Source organism: Myxocyprinus asiaticus, chromosome 24 (genome assembly GCF_019703515.2).
Source record: "Myxocyprinus asiaticus isolate MX2 ecotype Aquarium Trade chromosome 24, UBuf_Myxa_2, whole genome shotgun sequence".
Classification (NCBI taxonomy): domain Eukaryota; kingdom Metazoa; phylum Chordata; class Actinopteri; order Cypriniformes; family Catostomidae; genus Myxocyprinus; species Myxocyprinus asiaticus.
The window spans coordinates 4,245,091-4,266,320 of NC_059367.1; the positions used below are offsets into that span (position 1 = coordinate 4,245,091).

Here is a 21,230-nt window from a genome sequence, read left to right on the forward strand (position 1 = left end):
GTACTCAAAATAATTAAAGATATCAATAGTTAAATTTATTTGTAAATTATTGAAACAATAAATAATTATCATGTGCCAGTGTATAATATCTATATGCAAAGTGTGCAGATCACTTGTTGTACAGGTCTGACTGGTTGAAAGACTTTTCACACCTTCACACAACTTGGTTTGCATGTTTTAATGTGTCCTTAATTCTCAGTTTGAGTTCAGAATGTTTACTGGCTTAAATGAATAGCTGTCCATTTATATTACCAATGAAACCTAAAAAATAAAAATAAAAATAAAAATAGAAGTGTATGTGTAAATACAAATTATGCAAAATAAAGCATAACAGTAAAAATAATGCAAATTATTGTTTTTAATTGTATTTTAATAAATGTCATTTTAATTTAATGTTTTTATTATTTAATAATTCATTAGTAATTATTTTTTAAAAGAATTATTTTATTTTAAATAACTTACTGAAAAAAAACTTTATTAGTATTATTTCACATTATTAAGTCAAGTTGTAAACCTAATCATCTTAACCCTTGTGCGACCATTTAAAAAAGTTACTCAGAGGTCCTTAGAGGACAAAAATGTCCGCGTCAAAAATCTGCCATAATAATATTGATTATTAATATTATTTTCCACTTTCAATTAGTTATTTTTTTAACCAACATCAGTCCTGATCATAACTACCAAGCATTGATTCATTTTCAGGATTTTAACCCTTTAAATGCCAGTTTGTTTATATAATGCCACTGTTGTTTTTTTTATGAAAAAAAAAAAAAAAAAAAAACACAAAAAATGAATTTTTCCCAAATACTAAATGCTAACGGAAATTTTTTATTTGATTTATTTTTTTATTTTTTTTGGGGGGGGGGGGGGGGATTATCACAGTCTGGGATATGTCAATGATTAGCAACAACATTTATTCTGATGCATTATTATTTTTTGTGCAGTGTCAGATAAAAAAAAAAAAAAAAACACACTCAGGACCTTAGACGACAAAAATATCTGCATAAAAAAACTGCCATAAAAATATTATATACTAATATCATTTTCGACTTTCACTGACTTAGATTTTTTTAACCAACATCAGTCCTGATCATAACTACCAAATATTCATTCATTTGCAGGATTTTAACCCTTTAAATGCCAGTTTGTTTACATAATGATACTGTTGTTTTATACACACACACACACACACACACACACACACATTTCTCAAATCACACATACACAATCTGATATCCATACCAATACACCCACACAATTTTAGCTGCATTATTTATTCAATTGTCCTGCAGTGCTCTATAATACAGCAAGCAGAAAATAGGAAAAAAGCATGTATTTGCTCCATAGGCTAAACATGAGAAAAATGGCGCCATCTGCTGGAAAATATTACAAATGTAAATTTTGAAGCCAGGGCTCCGGAATGAAAGCATAGTATCGCAGAATTCATGTTTTTATGCTTTAATGGGACTGGGATCAAATATTACCGTTTTAATGGGTTTCAATGGGGACATTTTTGTCCTGAAGGTCCTGAGTGTAACTATTTTGTGTACACAGTGTATTACAGATGTATTATAGGAACTGAGGTTGAAATATCAAAATTCCCCCCAAAATACACACCTTTGGCAAAATTTATGCCATTGGCATTAACACAGCCAAAATGATCGAAAAAACAAAAATGAAAAAGACAAAAATGTCCAGAAGGACGCACAATGGTTACACAGAAACTCTACAGCCTGTATGTTTTAGGTCTCTGGACACTCGGTCTAATTTTACGTCATGTGCGTGCTCGAGAACTGACGTCATCACAGAGCGCTTCTGATTGGTTCAAACGGCACCTCACCAGAAACGGAAGTCAGCAGCAGGAGAAACGCCGTCTGATAGAAGGAAGCGGACGGACTATTGTGTCTGTTTTTCTCCGGAAATAAACAGTGTAATAGACAAAAATGATATTAATATAGCGGCGATCGTTCGAAGTAGCGCATAGTGTACCTTTATTTTAGAGGGTCGTTTTACATTAGGCTGGATTTGTGAATGGTTTAAGGTTTTTTTTTTTCGTGTGTTGTGAAGGTTTAAGGCCAGTTGATGATCAAATCTGATTAAAACACGGACAGAGGAGCTTCAGAAACAGCGAACAGGTAAAAATATGGACAAACAAAAGAGTATAACTGCTTAAATATACTCAATAATTATTGATCTTAAGTTCTATAGCTGTGGATATGTGGAAAAAGTCTATGTTTTGTTCTTTAATTGCTCTATTATGAAATATGTCTCTCTGTTTTGATCAATAACCAACCATTTATTATAAACTATTTAGCTAATGATCTATAATTATCATCATTTACTTAAATCTGCTGGTTTTGTTTTGTTTTCCTTTCTGTTTCTATAGACAATCATTCATATACCATCAATGGGATGATCAGTTAGTTCTGTCCCCCTGTTTGTTTAAGTGTCTTTATTTTCTGATCATTGAACAGTTGTTTACAGTCAGTCAATCAATCAATCAATCAATCAATAGTCAGCCATTATAATCACGTAGTTTATTCATAATGCTTATTCATAGTTTTCTAACAATATAAATGTGTGTTGTGATTTTTCAGCTGTACTGCCCGGCAGAGGTAAAACTACAGAGCTGTCCACTCTCACTCTGGTGTATTTGGATTTTACCATTTAACCAAGGGTTTTACAGTCCGTGTATGAGCATGTATGCACCCCCGGGAACTGCTGTGCCTGGAAACCGGAGGAGGCGTGGTGGCACGGCCCTACCCAAGCAGGCAGAGCGGAGCTTGGCGTCTGCACTGCCCGGGGCGCTCTCCATCACCGCACTGTGTACAGCCCTGGCAGAACCAGCCTGGCTCCGTGTTCATGGAGGAACCTGCCCTAGACAAGAGCTTGGTGTTGCAGACGTCTTAGGATATATAGATGAGACACTTATTAATGGTTGGTATTTTACATAGATTGATGGATGGTAAGAAAGAAATGTGTATTGTAATACATTTTTCTGTATTACATTTTGTTATTTTGCATACATTAACATAATTTGACCATGAGATGATCTTTAGATGTGGCCCCCTTAATAGGTAGTTATTTTATGATTGATGTATAATTATCACTTTTGTTTTGTCAATACCTTAAAATAAAATTTTGATATTAAACATGAGATTCATACCTCATATACATGAAGTTGTTGCAGTCACCAACAAACTGTTCTCTCTCCCACAGATTTTTGTATTAACTCTCAGTCCATCCTGCTGTTTCGGGTCATTGCTGCTTTTTGTTTCTTGGGCATTCTGTGCAGCCTGGCAGCATTTCTTCTGGACGTCTTTGGACCAAAACACCCAGCCCTCAAGATCACACGCAGATACGCCTTTGCTCACATTCTAACAGGTATGAATTCATGATAGTACATACCAAAAGGTCATATTATTCACAATGAATGAATAATAAGTCATGCTTTCATGTCATCATCATTTATGTCACCATTCATCAATATTATTTAATCTTGCCTTTTATGCCTTGTCTATACTGTTTTATGTTCCTGTTATGTTAGTGAAGCTAAAGACAATTTCCACAATGTGGATAATAAAGTAACTGATCTAAACTTAAGGTTAGTATAAAGTATAAAGGTTAGTTCACCCAAAAATGAAAATTCTCTCATGATTTACTCACCCTCATGCCATCCCAGACGTTTATGACTTTCTTGAGATATTCTTTTTTAGAAGAATATCTCAGCTCTGTAGGTCCATACGATGCAAGTGAATGGTGACCAAAGCTCCAAAAAGGAGATAAAATCAGCATAAAAGTAATTCATACGACTCCAGTGGTTTTTTCACTCTACATCTTGACAGCAGTCTCCTTGGTGATCATGATTTCAACCTCGATTACACTTCCTATAGCGCCATCTAGTACTTTGCGCATGCGTCAAGCACTAGGAAGTGTAATCAAGCTTGAAATCATGATCGTGCCTAGAGAAAATTGAGTTATATTTTGGTTTGTTCTCACCCAAAACCGGTTGGATCGCTTCAGAATACATGGATTAAACCACTGGAGTTGTATGGATTACTTTTATGCTGACTTTATCTCCTTTTTGGAGCTTTTGGAGTTCTGGTCACCATTCACTTGCATTATACGGACCTACAGAGCTGAGATATTCTTCTAAAAATCTTCGTTTGTGTTCAGCAGAAGAAAGAAAGTCATACACATCTGGGATGGCATGAGGGTGAATAAATGATGAGAGAATTTTCATTTTTGGGTGAACTAGCCCTTTAACTTGGTGTTATATAATTAAATTTATTTCAGATCAGTTACTTTATTAACCACATTGTGGAAATTGTCTTCGGCTTCATTATAGACAGTAACATAACAGTAGCATCAAACAGTATAGACAAGACATAAAAGGCATGATGAAATAATATTGATGAATGAAGACACAAATGATAATTACATGAAAGCATAAATATAATAAAAGACTCAAAACCTTAATGTGATTGGATGAGCAGTGGTTGAAGCTGTTCTAAAATAGCCTGTGTATGTGATGGCAAATCAATTGAATTCTGTATTGACATTCTCTACATTGGATGCAAGCAGCACATTATGATGTGAAAAAACTAAATGGCCATAATAATAACAATTAGGGCAGTTGACTTATCATGTTAATTTACTGTGATTAATTTTATAAAAAAATTAACGCAATTAATCATGCCCCCTGACCCGTACGTAAATTAATTTAATTATAAAAGTATGTATTTTTCCACTATTTCCTACCAATTCAAGCTGGAAATACATGTAACTTTGTGTTTTTACAAGTCGCGTCAGCAGGGGGCAGTCAGCGCGCAAACCTCACAAGCAGCGCAGCCACAGAATGAGAGCTGGATGAAGCACAACAAAATGCAAATACTTTTAACTTGACAAAGCATCCTAATGACACAGCATTTATGCTGCTGAAAACCAGTGAGGCGCTCCAAAAGCATACGTCTGTTATGTACATAAACCAACAATTAAAAATGCAGCAGATGGAATGCAAGAACGTGTCTTGTGAGAACATGACAGATCATGACAAAAATCGTATTGCTGATGACTGTAGGGCTGCTAGGTGATATAATTAATAATAATTAATAATAATTAATAATTATATGTATTTTTCACACATTATACATTTGCACATATACAGTGAAATTCTTTTTTTCACATATCCCAGCTAAGCTGGGGTCAGAGTGCAGGGTCAGCCATGATACAGCGCCCCTGGAGCAGATAGGGTCAAGGGCCTTGCTCAAGGGCCCAACAGTGGCATCTTGGCAGTGCTGGGGCTTGAACCCCTGACCTTCTGATCAGTAACCCAGAGCCTAAAGCCGCTTTTTGCATTTCTTATCCATGTTTTACTTGTCTTCCAGAATATTAATAAATAAAAATTTAAATATATTTATACTTGAATAGTATTTGTACTATTTGAATTATGGATTAATTATGTATATTGAATTATCTTTGTTTTGGGGGCCTTTCTCAGCAAATATTTATATGCGATGATATGTGATTAATTGTAATTAATTGTATTCATTAATCGGCATGTCTTATAATTAATTGGAATTTTTTTTTTAACCTCTTCAACTCTGGGGCATTTTTGGGCTGTCGCCTGCAATTTTTCACACTCAAATTTAAAAGCTCACAATTTACACATACTGTGGACTAATTGCCATAAATTGGTCTAATTTGTTCAGTCCCCCCATTAAAAAAAATAAAAAATGACTCCAATTATTCATAAATAATATTGTATATGTTTATGAATAGAATTTTTTTTTTTTTGTTGTCCTACATTTGTAAGCATGTATTTCTGGTTCTGTTCATGCCAGCTCCCTCCAAAAATACATATTTTATTCCTCTAGATGACAGCAAGTACTAAAAAAGAAATTTTCCTCCATCACTCTAATGCATTTTAGCCCTCACAGATGTGCTCGTCCATAGACATTCAGTCTAATTTTCAGTTCAAGCACCACCTCCATTGTTTCATTGAATATCTTGGCCTCTGAGTGGACTAGAAGCTCAGTCTAGGTGTCATTAGAAAGCTGAGATCCTCCCTGATGACATTTAACATTTCATCATCAAAAGTCAATAACATATGTATATTTTCAATGATTTGTTTAGCATGCTTTTCCTGTGGCACCGCATATTATGTTCTGGACATCTTGGCTTATTCACACGCTATTTATTTATTTTTTATTTTTGGGGAAATCTCCCTAAGGTAAAAGCAGATATAAAGTTTTTAGCCATTTGAGGCTTACAGCAGCAGTGATCGGTGCATAAATGAGACGTTTGTATTTGATGTCTTACAGAAATCACATTTCACTTTGTGATTCTTTTGAAAATCAAACTGTGGTATTGGAGCAACAAAATAATGACTGAACAGTCACATTACTGAGAATGATAGCTTTTATTTGATATATGATTTGAGTGTATATAAGTGCTATTTTGAAGACTTTTATATTCATATTAATATTTCTTCCACATGACCTCTAGGTGGCGCTGATTTGCATTGTGAATGTTTTGAAGCCTTATTTTGTTAATTTATGTAACATAAATGCAGAAGTGTTGGTTATTTATGAAAAGTTAAAATTCTAAGCTTTCAAACCATACCCCATAGACCTGACTTATGTATTCAGAGACTTGAACATTTTAAGCATTAACTTTTTTGCGACATAGCGCCCCCGGGTCCGCATAGTTGTCGAGGATAATCGACTGACAGCCCTAATAATAATTGAAGCTGTCTACAGAATCTCTACCTTTGAGCCCTCGTCTTAATATCACAATCTCTGTATTTCAGTGCTCCAGTGCGCTACAGTGATCGGCTTCTGCTACTGGGCCTCCGAACTCATTTTATCCCTGCAACAGCAGCACAAAAAGTACCACGGCTCGCTCATCTATGTCACGTTTGCCATCAGCTTCTACCTGGTGGCCGGTGCCGGCGGAGCCTCTATTTTAGCCACAGCGGCCAATCTGCTCCGTCATTACCCCACTGAGGAGGAGGAGCAAGCCCTGGAGCTTCTATCCGAGATGGAGGAGAGCAGTGAAACTTACCCAGCTGACTACGACATTGCCAATCAGTATCAACCTCCACCTGCTTACACACCCTGATCACAAACCACTGTTTCTCAATTCCACTTTTGTCATCACGTGCCACCATTAGCCTTCAGACAATAAATAACTGAGATGTGCAGATTTTAGATGCCCCATCAAAAAAAAAAAATATATATATATATATTCAGGATTCCAGACCATTAAGAATGCCCATATCCATGCTCGCACTTAAACGAACGTTTATCTTGGCAGTGAGGGCTTGAGCGCATGGATTCATTTAAAGAGAATAATTACGCCAGTGCTTGTAGAATTCCTAATTATGTCCGAGACTATTTGAATTCATCTTGCAGTAGATTGCATGTATCTGGCAGAAAAGACCCATCACAGATCTAGAAAACGTATTTTTTGCCACGCTTCATTATCTAAATACTTGAGAAATGTAAAATGCAAAGCATCTCAACATCGTGCATTTACACGAAGCCTATTTGGCACACTAAACTGTGGGAAATTATCTATATATAATCAAGTTCATTTTTTTCATAGTGTCTTTTTTTCTGTTGCTTCACAGGTTCATCACCTTACGTTTTTCATTTTAGATATTATTTAGTTGAACTTTTGTCTTGCCCCTTTAATATAAGTTTGTTCCTTTTTCAATCGGTCATTTGTTAACACTTTCCTTCGGAAAAGAATACCTTTTATGTAAGGTATCAAAGTATAATTGTATTTTATTTATTTTAATTAACCTCTAGCCTACAGATGTTACATGCATGTTTTTAAAATGCTTTTCTGTAGGCTTTTGGTAATGTTGCTTTAAAGATCATGCACACAGTCCAGGGACTGACGAACAAATTAGTTATTGGCTGAGTTCGGAGTTGCATACTACTCATACTATTTGTGCCATAACACATATGGCAGAAGTAGTAAGAGTAGTATGGGTAGTATGCCATTCCTAACTCAGCAATTGTTTATTATTGGACCTTCCAGTTTAAATAGATTCTCAAAGAAACTAGAAAGCAAATATTTCAGCATCATAATGTACCTGTAATTTGGAAGCGTTCAGGTTTGCCAACATCAGATTGTGAATGTATTCTGTATTCCTGATTTTCTGTGTCTGTTTTTGTTTTTGGTGAAATTGTGTTTGGTGTGTTTTGGTAGTCATAGTATGAGAACATCCTGATGAAAGAGTCTTAAATTGGATCATGATTGTATCCACAATTTCACTAGCTTTTGCTTGTGGTCTGATTATTTTTGATAAATCACTGCATGACATATTTGATACTGCACATAAATGGACTATGATGTGATTGGTTAGCTTTCATACGTTGTTTAATTTACACAGGTTTTTTTTTTTTTTGGTCTGTGTTGTACTTTATTTCAAATTTCCTTTTTGTGTTTCATTTGAAATGCGTTTACTGACATTTAAAGTAAAAAATGGTGTCAAAAAATGTGTGCGTGTGTTTTCTGAACGCGCCTGATCACTCACGGGTCGTGTCTAGAAGGTAACCCCGTAGTTGCATGAAGTGTCGCGAGAGCCACATTGAACGTTCACATCCTGTGTGTTTAGTGCTTATTTAGAGTCCTACAGAAACCCTACACCTACCCCTAAACCTAAACTTAACCTTACCACAAAACTAAACCTAACCTTAGTAACAGTGAAAGAGACTCTCGCGAGACTTACGCTGCCGCGGGGTTACCTTCTAGACAGCCTCGGTCGCGCGCGGTTGCCAAAGCAAAGTTTGATTCATGCAGGAAGCGACACCGGTACCACCTCAAATGAGGCTCTCTCCTAGAAATTGTATTGAAATATTCACATAAATTGCGTAGTTTGATCGCATATTAACGGAGATGGGCCTCATTGGATCAAACGTTCCTTCAATGTTGATCGTAAAGTGATGGGTGGCGAAACCTGAGCGTATATCCATTATGGAGATAAGGTATGTCGTATGTAAATGAGCAGGTAACACAACAGGAAGTCGTTAAAGACACAGAATGCACACTGTAGTTTAGGCTTGATTAATATTTGTCCTATTAAGCACTTGGAGGTGTATTTAGGCTCAAATAGTGTTTATGAACACATCATATGTCAAAAAACAATTTTAGTTCACCTTTTCAGTAGCACCATGCCCAGCAGCAATCTGCCACCCCTGAGGAACCTACCCAGCTGGTCCAGGGTTCGAGATCTGGACAGGGTGAGATACCCAAAGCTTCTGTCTAGTGACTGTGTGGTCAGATCTCCACCTTTGGACCTCAGAAGTCTAAAACCAGCTGCTCCGCCCAGAGTAGATGCAAATGACACACGCATTGCCTCTCTGGAGAAAGATATTCTGTTCCTGCAACAACAGCATAAGGACACACTGGAGAGATTGCATGCTGAAATAGAAGATCTGAAGCGTATTAATAAAGGTATGAATAATATGGCACATATTGTGGATAATCTGGATGTATAAGCTCACACCAGGTGGCAGATTGTATATTTGTTTTTCCTTTACAGAATTACAATATCAGTTGATTATGGAGCACCAGCATTCACCAAAAGGTATATTTTGATTAACAAACCTCATTTTCCAGTTGTCATATTCATATTGTGTCATTCTCACTATCAATGTCCAGTCGAGAACATATTAATATTTCAACCCAAAATGGTTTATTTACATAAAGAAAGTGAAGCCTATTAAGAAGTTTGGCTTTTTTTTTTTTTTACATCATTTTTTATGACAATTAACCCTTAACTGCGTGGGAATTTCACCAAACACTCTTACATTTTCAGGTCTTTAGACACATGTCACGTGTGCCTATCAAAAATGGATCTACAAAATGCCCAGATAGTGTAACATTTTCCAAATATTTTCAAGACTATTAGAAAATATTCAAAATATATTTTGATGTTTTATTTTTCATATTTTAAATAGATAATGCACAAATCTAGAACAGGATTCATTACTTTCACACTGAAATTTAATGAGATGCAACTGCCAGTGAAAATATGGCAAGCCGTTTTTGCTTGTATTCATTGGCAGGATATGAATTGTTGATATCAACAATTCACGTTCAAACCGACAAACACTGGTATTACCGCGGGTTGGATGCTAGGTGGTACTATGGGGTCATTAAACAGGGTTAGGGTTAAGCCTACACAATAAAGCAAGACATCTTGATTTCAAACTTTGAATGTTATTTTTTATTTATTTTAACAAAAAATTCAAATGAAACTGGAAAAAAAATTAGTGCAATTAAAATGTGTGTTGTTCAACATTGTGAAAGATGGCTTTACAACAGTGTTGAAGGGCAACATCTCTTTGGCAAAGAACTTCATCTGTGCATTCTTTACCGCTCAGGTATTTAGTTGTCCAGGAAAATACATCATGTGTGTCAATAAATTCGTTTTGTTCCCTCCTTCACGATATATACACTGGCGGCAAAAGTTTGGAATAATGTACAGGTTTTGCTCTTATGGAACGAAACTGGTGCTTTTATTCACCAAAGTGGCATTCAACTGATCACAATGTATAGTCAGGACATTAATAACATGAAAAATTACTATTACAATTTGAAAAAAATGTTCAAAACTACTTCAAAGTGTTCTCATCAAAACATCCTCCACGTGCAGCAATGACAGTTTGCAGATCCTTGGCATTCCAGCTGTCAGTTTGTCCAGATACTCAGGTGACATTTCACCCCACACTTCCTGTAGCACTTGCCATAGATGTGGCTGTCTTGTCGGGCACTTCTCACGCACCTTACAGTCTAGCTGATCCCACAAATGCTCAATGGGGTTAAGATCCATAACACTCCTTTCCAGTTATCTGTTGTCCAATGTCTGTGTTTCTTTGCCCACTCTAACCTTTACTTTTTGTTTTTCTGTTTCAAAAGTGGCTTTTTCTTTGCAATTCTTCCCATAAGGCCTGCACCCCTGAGTCTTCTCTTTACTGTTGAAACATGAAACTGGTGTTGAGCGGGTAGAATTCAATGAAGCTGTCAGCTGAGGACATGTGAGGTGTCTATTTCTCAAACTAGAGACTCTGATATACTTATCCTCTTGTTTCCACATCTCTTTCTGTCCTTGTTAGAGCCAGTTGTCCTTTGTCTTTGAAGACTGTAGTGTACACCTTTGTATGAAATCTTCAGTTTTTTTGGCAGTTTCAAGCATTGTATAGCCTTCATTCCTCAAAACAATGATTGACTGACGAGTTTCTAGAGCCAGTCTATTGCATACTGTGGCAACTCAAAAACAAACACAAAGACAATGTTAAGCTTCATTTAACGAACCAATAATTTGTTTGATATATTGTCAAGTAATTTTCTAGTACCAAATTAGCAATTTAGCATAATTACTAAAGGATAAGGTGTTGGATCAAAAATGACTTTTTTCAAATAGTGATGGTGCTGTTTTTTTACATCAGTGATGTCATGACTTTGACTCCAAACTTTTGGCCACCAGTGTGTATGTGTGTGTGTGTATGTATATATATATATATATATATATATGTATACAGTACTGTGCAAAAGTTTTAGGCAGTTGTGAAAAATGTTGCATAGTGAGGATGTCTTCAAAAATAATGCCATAAATAGTTTTTATTTATCACTTAATGTCATACAAATCCAGTAAACATAAAAAAGCTAAATCAATATTCGGTGTGACCACCTTTGCCTTTAACAGCCCCAATTCTCCTAGGTACACCTGGACACAGTTTTTCTTGGTTGTTGGCTGACAGGATGTGTCAAGCTTCTTGGAGAATTCGTCACAGTTCTTCTATCTATTTCGGCTGTCTCAATTACTTCTGTCTCTTTATGTAATCTCAGACTGACACGATGTTCAGTGGGGGCTCTGTGGGGGCCATGACATCTGTTGCAGGGCTCCCTGTTCTTCTATTCTAATCTAATCTATTTGCAAAAGTAATGTTTGGGAGTCTAACATTTATATTTCCTATTAACACACTAAAGCTGAAGATGTAAATAACCATCTGAAGACAAATGCTTTTGTGAAACATCTTATGTGCTTAAGACTTTTGCACAGTACTGTATATATACATATGTATATATACAGTATATATGCTAAAATATTTTTTGAGTGTAGGGTGAAAGTTATACCTGTCAATCGGCTTTGAAGGGAAATAATTGTGCAATCGGACAATTTGAAAAGCGCATACATGACTTTTTCAGTGTACCTGATATCAACATTTAGCCTATAAGAAGAACCCCCATCTGAAGCTTAGTTAATACATTCCATAAAAATAACTGAGAATTTCTATAATGTTTGTGCTTGGATTAAATGCAGGTCTAAATTTGGTTGAAAGGGTGCGCCCATTATTATATATTTTTTGCGCTGTCTTCTTGTACTTTATTACCATACGGTAACACACAGACATACAATATTAGCATTCTAGAACATTTATTTATGTTATTATGCGCTATTGTAACACCCATTCCTCCTCAATTTTGGCTTCTAGCAGGAAAGAAGACTTTTTCCTTGGGCAGACAGCAGCAGATAGGAGGCGTTTAGTTAGTCTTTCGTTACTAGATTCTCATGTCAGAAAAAGCATGAAAGAGCAATGTCAATTTTAAACGCTCTTTTAAAACTATAGCTAAGACTAATTATTCTGACAAAAGTCGTCCCGACTGTAACTCCGTCGGCACGTAGACCGCACAATGACCCTTATTTATGAATAATGAGCAGTATATTGCAGTATTCATGAAGGTTTTCATTTATAAAATGTTAGTTAGAATGAATAATTTACACCTGCTCCTTCTGTACTCCCTTAATCCCAACAAATTTATTACAAAATCATACAATTTATTCAATATAAAAATAATATATTATATACAGCTCTGAAAAAAATTAAGAGACCACTCCAAATGATCAGTTTCTCTGGATTTACTATTTATAGTTATGTGTTTGGGTAAATTGAACATTTTTGTTTTATTCTATAAACTACTGACCACACTTCTCCCAAAATGAAAATAAAAATATGGTCGTTTAGAGCATTTATTTGTAGAAAATGACAACTGGTCAAAATAACAAAAAAGATGCCGTGTTTTCAGACCTCGAATAATGCAAAGAAAACAAGTTCATATTCATTTATTAATCAACACAATACTAATGTTTTAACCAGGAAGAGTTCAGAAATCAATATTTGGAGGAATAACCTTGATTTTCAATCACGGCTTTTATGCGTCTTGGCATGCTCTCTACAAGTCTTCCACATTGCTGTTGGGTGACTTTATGCCACTCCTGGCGCAAAAGTCCAAGCAGGAATTCAACAGACATTGGAATGGAATGGCTGCTATAGATGTAGAGATGCTGATTTAGGAAAAATTTGGAGTGGTCTCTTTTTAGCAGACTAAATTCCCAGTAAGCATATGATGTGGCTTGCGATCTCTTTTGCGTCATCCATTAGAGACAACACCTCGCAACAGCACCAGTTTTGTGCCCAGCAACAAGATTTTTCTGCATATGGCATGTGTAGTTTACTGTGAGCGGTAGTTCGGGACAGTATTTAATATTTAACTGTTATTCTGGCTAAAAGGATTAAGGCAGTACAGAAGACGGCACGGGTTGGCCAATCAGATGAAAGGGGTATTGCAGTGCCGCCCAAATATGCAAATCTAATATTGTTTTTATTTTTAACAATGAACAAAAAAGAAACATTTAAATGAATTCTCATTTTCCGGTTCTTAAACATAAAAATAAAAACTTTTAAATAAAACGAGCTGTTTTTACCCACATGGAATATCTCCTTCTATTTTTTAACCTGCTACTACTGGCGCCAAAATTGAATTCATGGGAAGGTCTCATTAATATTCTTAAACTCATTACCATAGCTATTCTTACCTGTTAAAATTGTATTTCTAGATATCGATAATAGTATTTTTACTAGGTAAATCACATTTTAGATATCAGTAATTCTATTTTCACTAGTTGCAAAGGCTATTTTAGATATCAAGGCAATAATTGTTACTAGTCGAGCTCCCTTTCCTGATATCAATAATTACATTGTTACTAGTAAAATGTTCATTCTTGATATCAACAATTGAATTACAACTAGTGAAAATGGTAATTTTTGATATCAGTAGATTAATTTCAACATGTTGCATTTGGTATTTCTGATATCTGGAAGTGGATTTCAGATATCAATAATTTGGAGTGTATTTAATGATATCTAAAAAGACTTTCTTACTAGTAACAATTACATTACAGATATCAGAAATGACAATTGTCACTAGTGAAAACTGAATTACTGATATCAAAAATTAGTATTTTTATTAGTTGGAATTTATTTGTTGATTCAATTATAGATATAAAAAATTATAGTTTTTACTAGTTCAAATCCCATTTTTGATATCAAGAATTCATGTCTTGCAAATGAATAAAAGCTAAAACGGCTTGCCATAGTCAAACACATATTGAGCTACACATAACACATCTACACTTAAGATATAAATAAGCTACACAAGTATTTTCTCAGGCACTTATTGAGTCTAAATAGATGAACATTATTTCAGTAGTACACCCAAATGACAAAAATCATATCATACTGTTCTTGTGTTACACTTGCTATAGTTTACTTCCACGTTGCTTCTTCATCAAATAGCAGTCAAATGTAAATCAAGTCAATCACTGAAACAACAGCACCACCTTGAGTAAGAAATAGCATGTTTAATATGTATATGTACAAACATATGGATATTGATAATTGACCATTGTTGCACAGAAAATCCACGCGATATAGTATTTATTTGTATGAATATAGCACTCATTTCTCTTATAGTAAACAAAGAAATAGATATCCTGTGATAGTAAACTTATGGAGATATGAAATAATCATAAAAAATATAATTTATGGAAGCACAAAAACAAACCTGACACTTATATACTGTATCTAGGGTCTCCAATGCAATTTTGGCATTTTTTGTGTTGCACTATATATAAGAGAAAGGTTGAGGAATACTAAAGAGTTGTGAGCATAACTCCAGAAAATGGGTGAGGCACAGGGGGTGAAATGAGGTCCTGGGTCACTAAAGACCCGAGGTATGCGTAAGGGTTAAGCATGTTTTCAGTCACCCCAATTCTTATTACTATCAGTTGGGCAAGTTACTCAAAAAAGTAATCCACTACAAATTACTATGTACTTTTCTAGAATTTTAATCAGATTACTTTACTGATTCCTTCATTAAAAAGTAATCATTACTAATTACTTTTAAGCTACTTTCTAAAAGAAAAAAATTACACTATTATTTTAGAAATGTGTAACCCAAGTAATGTACTAAATTGAAATTAAAATCTTTTAAATAAAAGTAATTAGATTTCAGTAACTAATTTGTAATCAGTTTACACCCAACAGTGATTACTATAGTCCAAGTAGGGATATATTCATATGAACAATTTTAGCATAATGCAAATTTGAGAGGACGTGTCATGAAAATAAATCTTATTGGTCCAAAATTAGTGGTTCTCGCTCTCAATGGGGTGTGTGGTAAGTTGTGTGTGGATCGTGGAGAATAGCATGAGCCTCCACATGCTGCAAGTCTCCGTGGTGTCATGCACAACGAGTCACGTGATAAGATGCACAGATTGACGGTCTCAGAAGCGGAGGCAACTGAGACTTGTCCTCCGCCACCCGGATTGTGGTGAGTAACTGCGCCACCACAGGGACCTACTAAGTAGTGCATTCCAAATTGTGAGATTTTACATGTTTCAAGGTGAATTTTTTCCACAAATATCATGAATTCTGAAGTCAAGAATACAAAGATGTTTTCTCATGGTTACACCAAATGACCTGAACAAAATTAGTGTTTTGATAAAAATGTCAAAATGTTGTTATTTAATTATATGACATTTTTTTTGATATTGTTTTAAAATTACGCGCACAGTATTGAGGGTCTAAAGAGGTCTTCTGTTTTATGTTTTTAAAACACAGTTGTTACCTACAGGTGGGTTACAACACATGACTGTGATTTGGTGAACAAAAGTTTTTCAAATATTAATCATATTTTAAAAGAAAATTGGTTTACTTTTTTAAAGAAATAATAGTAATAGATTATTCTGCACTGCTCATGCCATGCTTCAGCTTTTAATGATACTTTTTTTTAACTGTCTCCAGATGGTTATACCACTTAGATATCTTTAAACTAAAACCCCAGAAAAAATATCAAAATGACTTTGAACTCAGAAAAATGTTGTGTGAAATATGACCTAGAAATTTCCTTGGGAGATTCACCCTGTTTGTTACATTTTTTTGTCAAGTCTGTTTCAAAATGCATTTTTCCATACAGATTCCAAATGGTCCAACAGTAACTCCACAAAATCCAGCAGTGATGGTTCACCCGAGAAGAATTCTCAGTGTAGATTCATTAGGTGATAATGACTCACACAATAATGTTTGTGGTAAATCTCTATAAATTCTGATTAAATGACCTCACCTTATTAAGTAAATAACACTGTTGTTTATCTTCTGCAGCTGTGAGAAGGTGCCGGAGGCTCACGTGGGGTCAGGTGGAGGCCCAGTTACATCGCTGCTCCCCCTCAGAATCACTTGTAGTCCATCCCAGAATCCCCGCACGCCCACCCTAAAGGAGTATGAGGTCATCATACGACAGCTCTATCACGCTAACACCTCACAGGGTCAAGAGGTCGGCAGTGATCCATTACATCTGTTATGACTCATATAATGAAGACTTAGTGAAGTTTAGAGGCATTTCAAAAACTTAGTTTTATTTTTTATTTTTATATATATATATATATTTTTTTTTTATTTTTTTTTTTTTTTTCAATTAATGGTCAGTGAAAGGAGTTGCTAAACCTTCAAAATGCTGACTGTCAACCTTAGGAGGTCAAACTAAATATTATAGGAGTTGTTTTTCTTTTACTTTAGCCTACATTTATATAAGGTTTTGAAATATTTCACCCAAATTTGGGACATTACTGAATACAATTTTATAACCTGATTATAGGTTATAACTGTGCATGTAAACATACAGACTGAGTAGGTGTTAGCTTGTTTGGGACTATAGGTTGGTGTGTAGTTATTAACTTACATTTCCTATAAATTGAAGACAAATATTTGTTTGATAATTATTTTTTTTCTCACAGTACTGACATTTTATGTGTTTAAAACGAACTACTTTTCATTCTAGATTAATTTCATGCTTTAAAAATTGTAATGGGATACCAGGTGCCTAGATTAAAAGGACAGGAAATTGTGGTCGCCCTCAAAAAATACCCTTTTTCTCAGCTGCAGCGGATCAAGACTGTCCTCAGAGATATCGTCTTAAACAAAAAGAAGTCGTCCACTGAAACTGTCTCTCTCGCAAGGGCCTGTCTCTATGACAACACCAGGTGAACTATTATTCTGTTGGGTGAATCTCCTGAAATTATCAAGAACATGGCCGGGAAATATATCACCCTTAAAAAAAATAATATATATATATATATATATTATTATTTTTTTTTTTATTTTATTGTATAAATAAAATGAAGCCTGTTTTAGGACCATTTAGACTTTTTGTACTGACATAATTTTCATGACAATTCAGCTCATTTTCTCCCAGATTCTCATTACCATATTTCAAAAATTCTAATGTTCATTACTGTAATACAAAAAGCAATGATAAATAATTTAAATAGTATAGTATGTAATATGTATAATATTTTTGTAATATTTAATGTGCTTTATTGTCATGAAAAAATGCAGTAATGTAATCACAATGCAAAAAAAATCTTCATGGTCCTAAAACTAGTCTTAATTTTCTTTATGCAAAAACTATATATTTTTTTATTTTGGGGTGAAATGTGATCAGGACATGTTATACTATTATTTAAAGCTGAAGTATGTAATTTCTCCAAACGGAAAATGCAAAAATAAACAACTTTTTGAAAAATCTGTTGATTAAACAGATAGTCCCGCCCCCAACTCAGGCCATTGGTCGGGTCAGTGTTAGTGTTAGTGTCATAGCGCCATAGAGACAGTGTTTAAAGTTTTCAAGAAAATAAACCTATGAATGGCTTACTTATGGCTGTCTCTGCAGATTAACCTCTTCAACTCTGCGGACCCGTCGGCGGGTCCAAAAGTGGGCGCTATATCACAAAAAAACTTAAAATGTTTGTCAACAAATACATAAGTCAGACATATGGGGTATTGGTTGAAAGCTTAGAATCTGACCTTTTCATAATTAACCATCACTTCTGCATTTATGTTACATAAAATAACAAAATCAGGTGTGAAAACATTCATGTCGCAAATCAGCACCACCTAGAGGTCATGTGGTAGAAATATAAATATGAATATAAAAGTTTTTAAAATAGCACTTAAATACACCCATATCATATATCAAATTATTTTGCTGTCCTAATACCACAGTTTAAAAGATTTCCAAAAGAATCACAAAGTGAAATATTTGTAACACGTCAAATACAAATGTTTCTTTTATGTGCTGATCACTGCTGCTGTAAGCCCCAAATAGCTAAAAATGTTATGTACACTTTTACCTTAGGCAGTTTTCGAAAAAAAAAAAAAATAGCCATTTTTTCTTGTCTGTGAGTTTGCTTGTGTGAATAATCCAATGTTATATCTTAGATGTCAAGAACAAACATTTTTCCAGCAGGAAAAGCATGCTAAACAAATCATCGGAAATATATGTTATCGACTTTTGATTATAAAATGTCATCGAAAAGAGGAGGATCTCAGCTTTCTAAACACACCTAGATTGAGCTTCTAGTCCACTCAGAGGCCGAGATATTCAAAGAAACAATGGGGGTGGTGCATGAACTGAAAATTAGACTGAATGTCTGTGGACGAGCATATCCGTGAGCAGAGGTGGACTGGCCATCGAAAGAACCAGGACTTGTCCCTGTGGGCCAGCCGTGAAACGATGCCGTGATATGCCGAAAGGGGCCACAAAATGGTGCCGTGATATGCTGAAGGGGGCCACGATCGACTTCACATCGCTGTCTCTCACTGTCACAGCCACCCAGCCTAAAAATGCCGCCTGCAAGAAAGTAACACCAAAACAGTTACATACTTCAGCTTTAAATTTAATCATAATATAACCAAGAAACCATGTGTAAAATAATTTACTTTAACATCATTATGTCTTGTCTTTTAGGGATGAAGTTTTCAAGCATTTTCCAAAACTACCTCTCATACCATTGCCAAAGAAACAGTAGGTTGACTTTAGTACTTCTAACGCAAAATCTGAGGTCAATTTTTGAATTCTAATTTTTTTTTATTTTGACTCCTAGGAACCCCAGTCAGACCAGTAGAGAAACTGTGATTCTCCCGGACATCAAATGCAATTTCAGCAGCACCTTGTCAGAACGGCAGAGAAGGGCGCAAGACGTGCACAAAATGCGGCTTAGAAGAACTGTGAACTGTCTTGACAAATAAAGTGCAATGATCGTGTGAAATGTCAAATATATATATAGTTTTTTCCTTCAGCACAGAGAGCTATAGATAAAGTAAGAATGTGTTGAGGCTGTTGATCATGTTAGATTCCCTAATGAACTAAATAATCTTTCCACGGAAGCAGCCAAGTGGCCAAGACGAGTTTCAAGCTAATCTGCCCATCCTTCTAAAGGAAGATCACTGTAACCTCTCAGATAACAGGTAATCAAAGCCTCTTCAAAGAAACGGCCAGAATCAATGCTTTACATTACATGACTGACTTATAATGTTATCTCCATTTTTGACGTGACACACCGAAATGAGAAATGGAAATGAGCAACGTTACTGTAGGATATTTAAACGTGTTGTTGAATTGTCTTTGAATTCTTTATTTCTCAATATTCTATGCATTTTTTTTTTGTTGTTTTTTTTTGTACAACATCAACACAGAATTTCATTGTCTAAGAGCCTGTGAACAATCTTGAATATAAGAGATTTTTCTGCAGTTTTTGTCTCCAAACATACTCTATTACTGAGGTAATGTAGGGTGTTTACCAAAGAAAAAGAGTTCTGGCCTGTTCCTGGATTATTGAAATGTCTTTTAAGTGTTATACTGAGGTTTTCTGTCTATAATTTACATATAAACCGCACACAGTGAGTAATCGGGATGTTTTAAATGGCCTTCTATGTAGGAGGGTGGCTGGTTTTTATAGTATATCCTGAAGGATAATTGACTACTCCGATCATTGCCCAAGATCCTGGCAGACACCACATCGTATTACTGCGTTTAAGAGCCTTATTAAGTAATGGGATTTAGAGGGCAGTATCTCATTCAGTTCAACTCTGACACACTCCAGTCTTGAAACTGCTCTTGTTTAACATTTTAATTTAATTCAATTTACACAATAAAAACAGTTTATAACAGTATCATGTGCAGTTATCCTTTTTTGATTAATATCTTAATATACACCAATCACATTTGCCTTTTTTTGACTGACAAGACCTGTCCAACATTGATAATTGGCATGCATTTATGATCAATACTAATAATAAATATAATATACCCATATATTTTATAAAGTGGGGTCCAAAAGTTTGAGATCACTAATAAAAATTCTTACATTTTGCATTTTTCTAATTTAATGCAAATTATTCATCACAAAAATTAAAGGAATATTCCAGGTTCAATACAAGTAAAGCTCAATCGACAACATTTATGGCATAATGTTGGTTACCACAAAACTTTTTTTTTAAAACAAAAAGCAAAAATCTGGGTTACAGTGTGGCACTTACAATGGAAGTGAATGAGGCCAATCCATAAATGTAAAAATACTGTGTTTCAAAAGTATAGCCTCAAGATGTAAACAATGTGTGATAACGTGTAATAAAATGGCTTACTAACTTTTTCTGTGAAAAGTTATATTCAATTTTACAACTTCGTTGCCATGACGACATAACGCTGTGAACCCTAAAACCGTAAAAACGACAACTTAACCTTACAGCTCAAATAATCCACAAATTTTAACAGAAGAATTAAAGAGATAGTTCACCCAAAAATGAAAATTCTCATCATTTACTCACCCTCATGCCATCCCAGATGTGTATGACTTTCTTTCTTCTGCAGAAAACAAATGAAGATTTTTAGAAGAATATCTCAGCTCTGTAGGACCATATAATGCAAGTGAATGGTGACCAGAAATTTGAAGCTCCAAAAAGCACATGAAGGCAGCATAAAATTAATCCATACGACTCCAGCTGTTTAAGCCATGTCGTCTGAAGAGATATGAT

The 21,230-nt window shown here is 35.0% G+C and overlaps 2 protein-coding genes across 3 annotated transcripts; both read left to right on the top strand.

Moving 5' to 3' along the window:
* Nucleotides 1-1,851: 1,851 nt before the first annotated feature.
* LOC127415426 (transmembrane protein 127-like) lies at nucleotides 1,852-8,087 on the top strand. The gene is made up of 4 exons (XM_051654138.1): nucleotides 1,852-2,135; nucleotides 2,598-2,937; nucleotides 3,220-3,384; nucleotides 6,812-8,087. The coding sequence occupies exons 2-4, from the start codon at nucleotides 2,694-2,696 to the stop codon at nucleotides 7,120-7,122; spliced, it is 720 nt and encodes a 239-aa protein (XP_051510098.1). The 5' UTR covers nucleotides 1,852-2,135; nucleotides 2,598-2,693; the 3' UTR covers nucleotides 7,123-8,087.
* Nucleotides 8,088-8,230: 143 nt separating this feature from the next.
* On the top strand, nucleotides 8,231-20,427 carry LOC127415423 (uncharacterized). 2 transcript variants are annotated; one of them, XM_051654132.1, is made up of 8 exons: nucleotides 8,231-8,999; nucleotides 9,179-9,468; nucleotides 9,557-9,601; nucleotides 16,336-16,417; nucleotides 16,521-16,692; nucleotides 17,295-17,398; nucleotides 19,165-19,221; nucleotides 19,301-20,427. In XM_051654132.1, exons 1-8 carry the CDS (start codon nucleotides 8,989-8,991, stop codon nucleotides 19,443-19,445), a joined length of 906 nt encoding a protein of 301 aa, XP_051510092.1. In that variant the 5' UTR covers nucleotides 8,231-8,988; the 3' UTR covers nucleotides 19,446-20,427. The 2 variants fall into 2 exon arrangements, with proteins under 2 accessions (XP_051510092.1, XP_051510093.1); XM_051654133.1 differs by having other exon boundaries at nucleotides 17,301-17,398.
* Nucleotides 20,428-21,230: the final 803 nt, after the last annotated feature.

What these genes read in the sequence shown, in the direction of transcription:
- LOC127415423 (XM_051654132.1), top strand. An exon ending in GCACCAGCATTCACCAAAAG is followed by an intron (nt 9,602 to 16,335) that starts GTATATTTTGAT and finishes TTTTCCATACAG; the next exon opens with ATTCCAAATGGTCCAACAGT. An exon ending in ACACCTCACAGGGTCAAGAG is followed by an intron (nt 16,693 to 17,294) that starts GTCGGCAGTGAT and finishes CCTTTTTCTCAG; the next exon opens with CTGCAGCGGATCAAGACTGT.
- LOC127415426 (XM_051654138.1), top strand. Translation starts at nt 2,694, where the DNA reads ATGAGCATGTATGCACCCCCGGGAACTGCTGTGCCTGGAAACCGGAGG. An exon ending in AGATGAGACACTTATTAATG is followed by an intron (nt 2,938 to 3,219) that starts GTTGGTATTTTA and finishes TCTCTCCCACAG; the next exon opens with ATTTTTGTATTAACTCTCAG. An exon ending in CTTTGCTCACATTCTAACAG is followed by an intron (nt 3,385 to 6,811) that starts GTATGAATTCAT and finishes TCTGTATTTCAG; the next exon opens with TGCTCCAGTGCGCTACAGTG.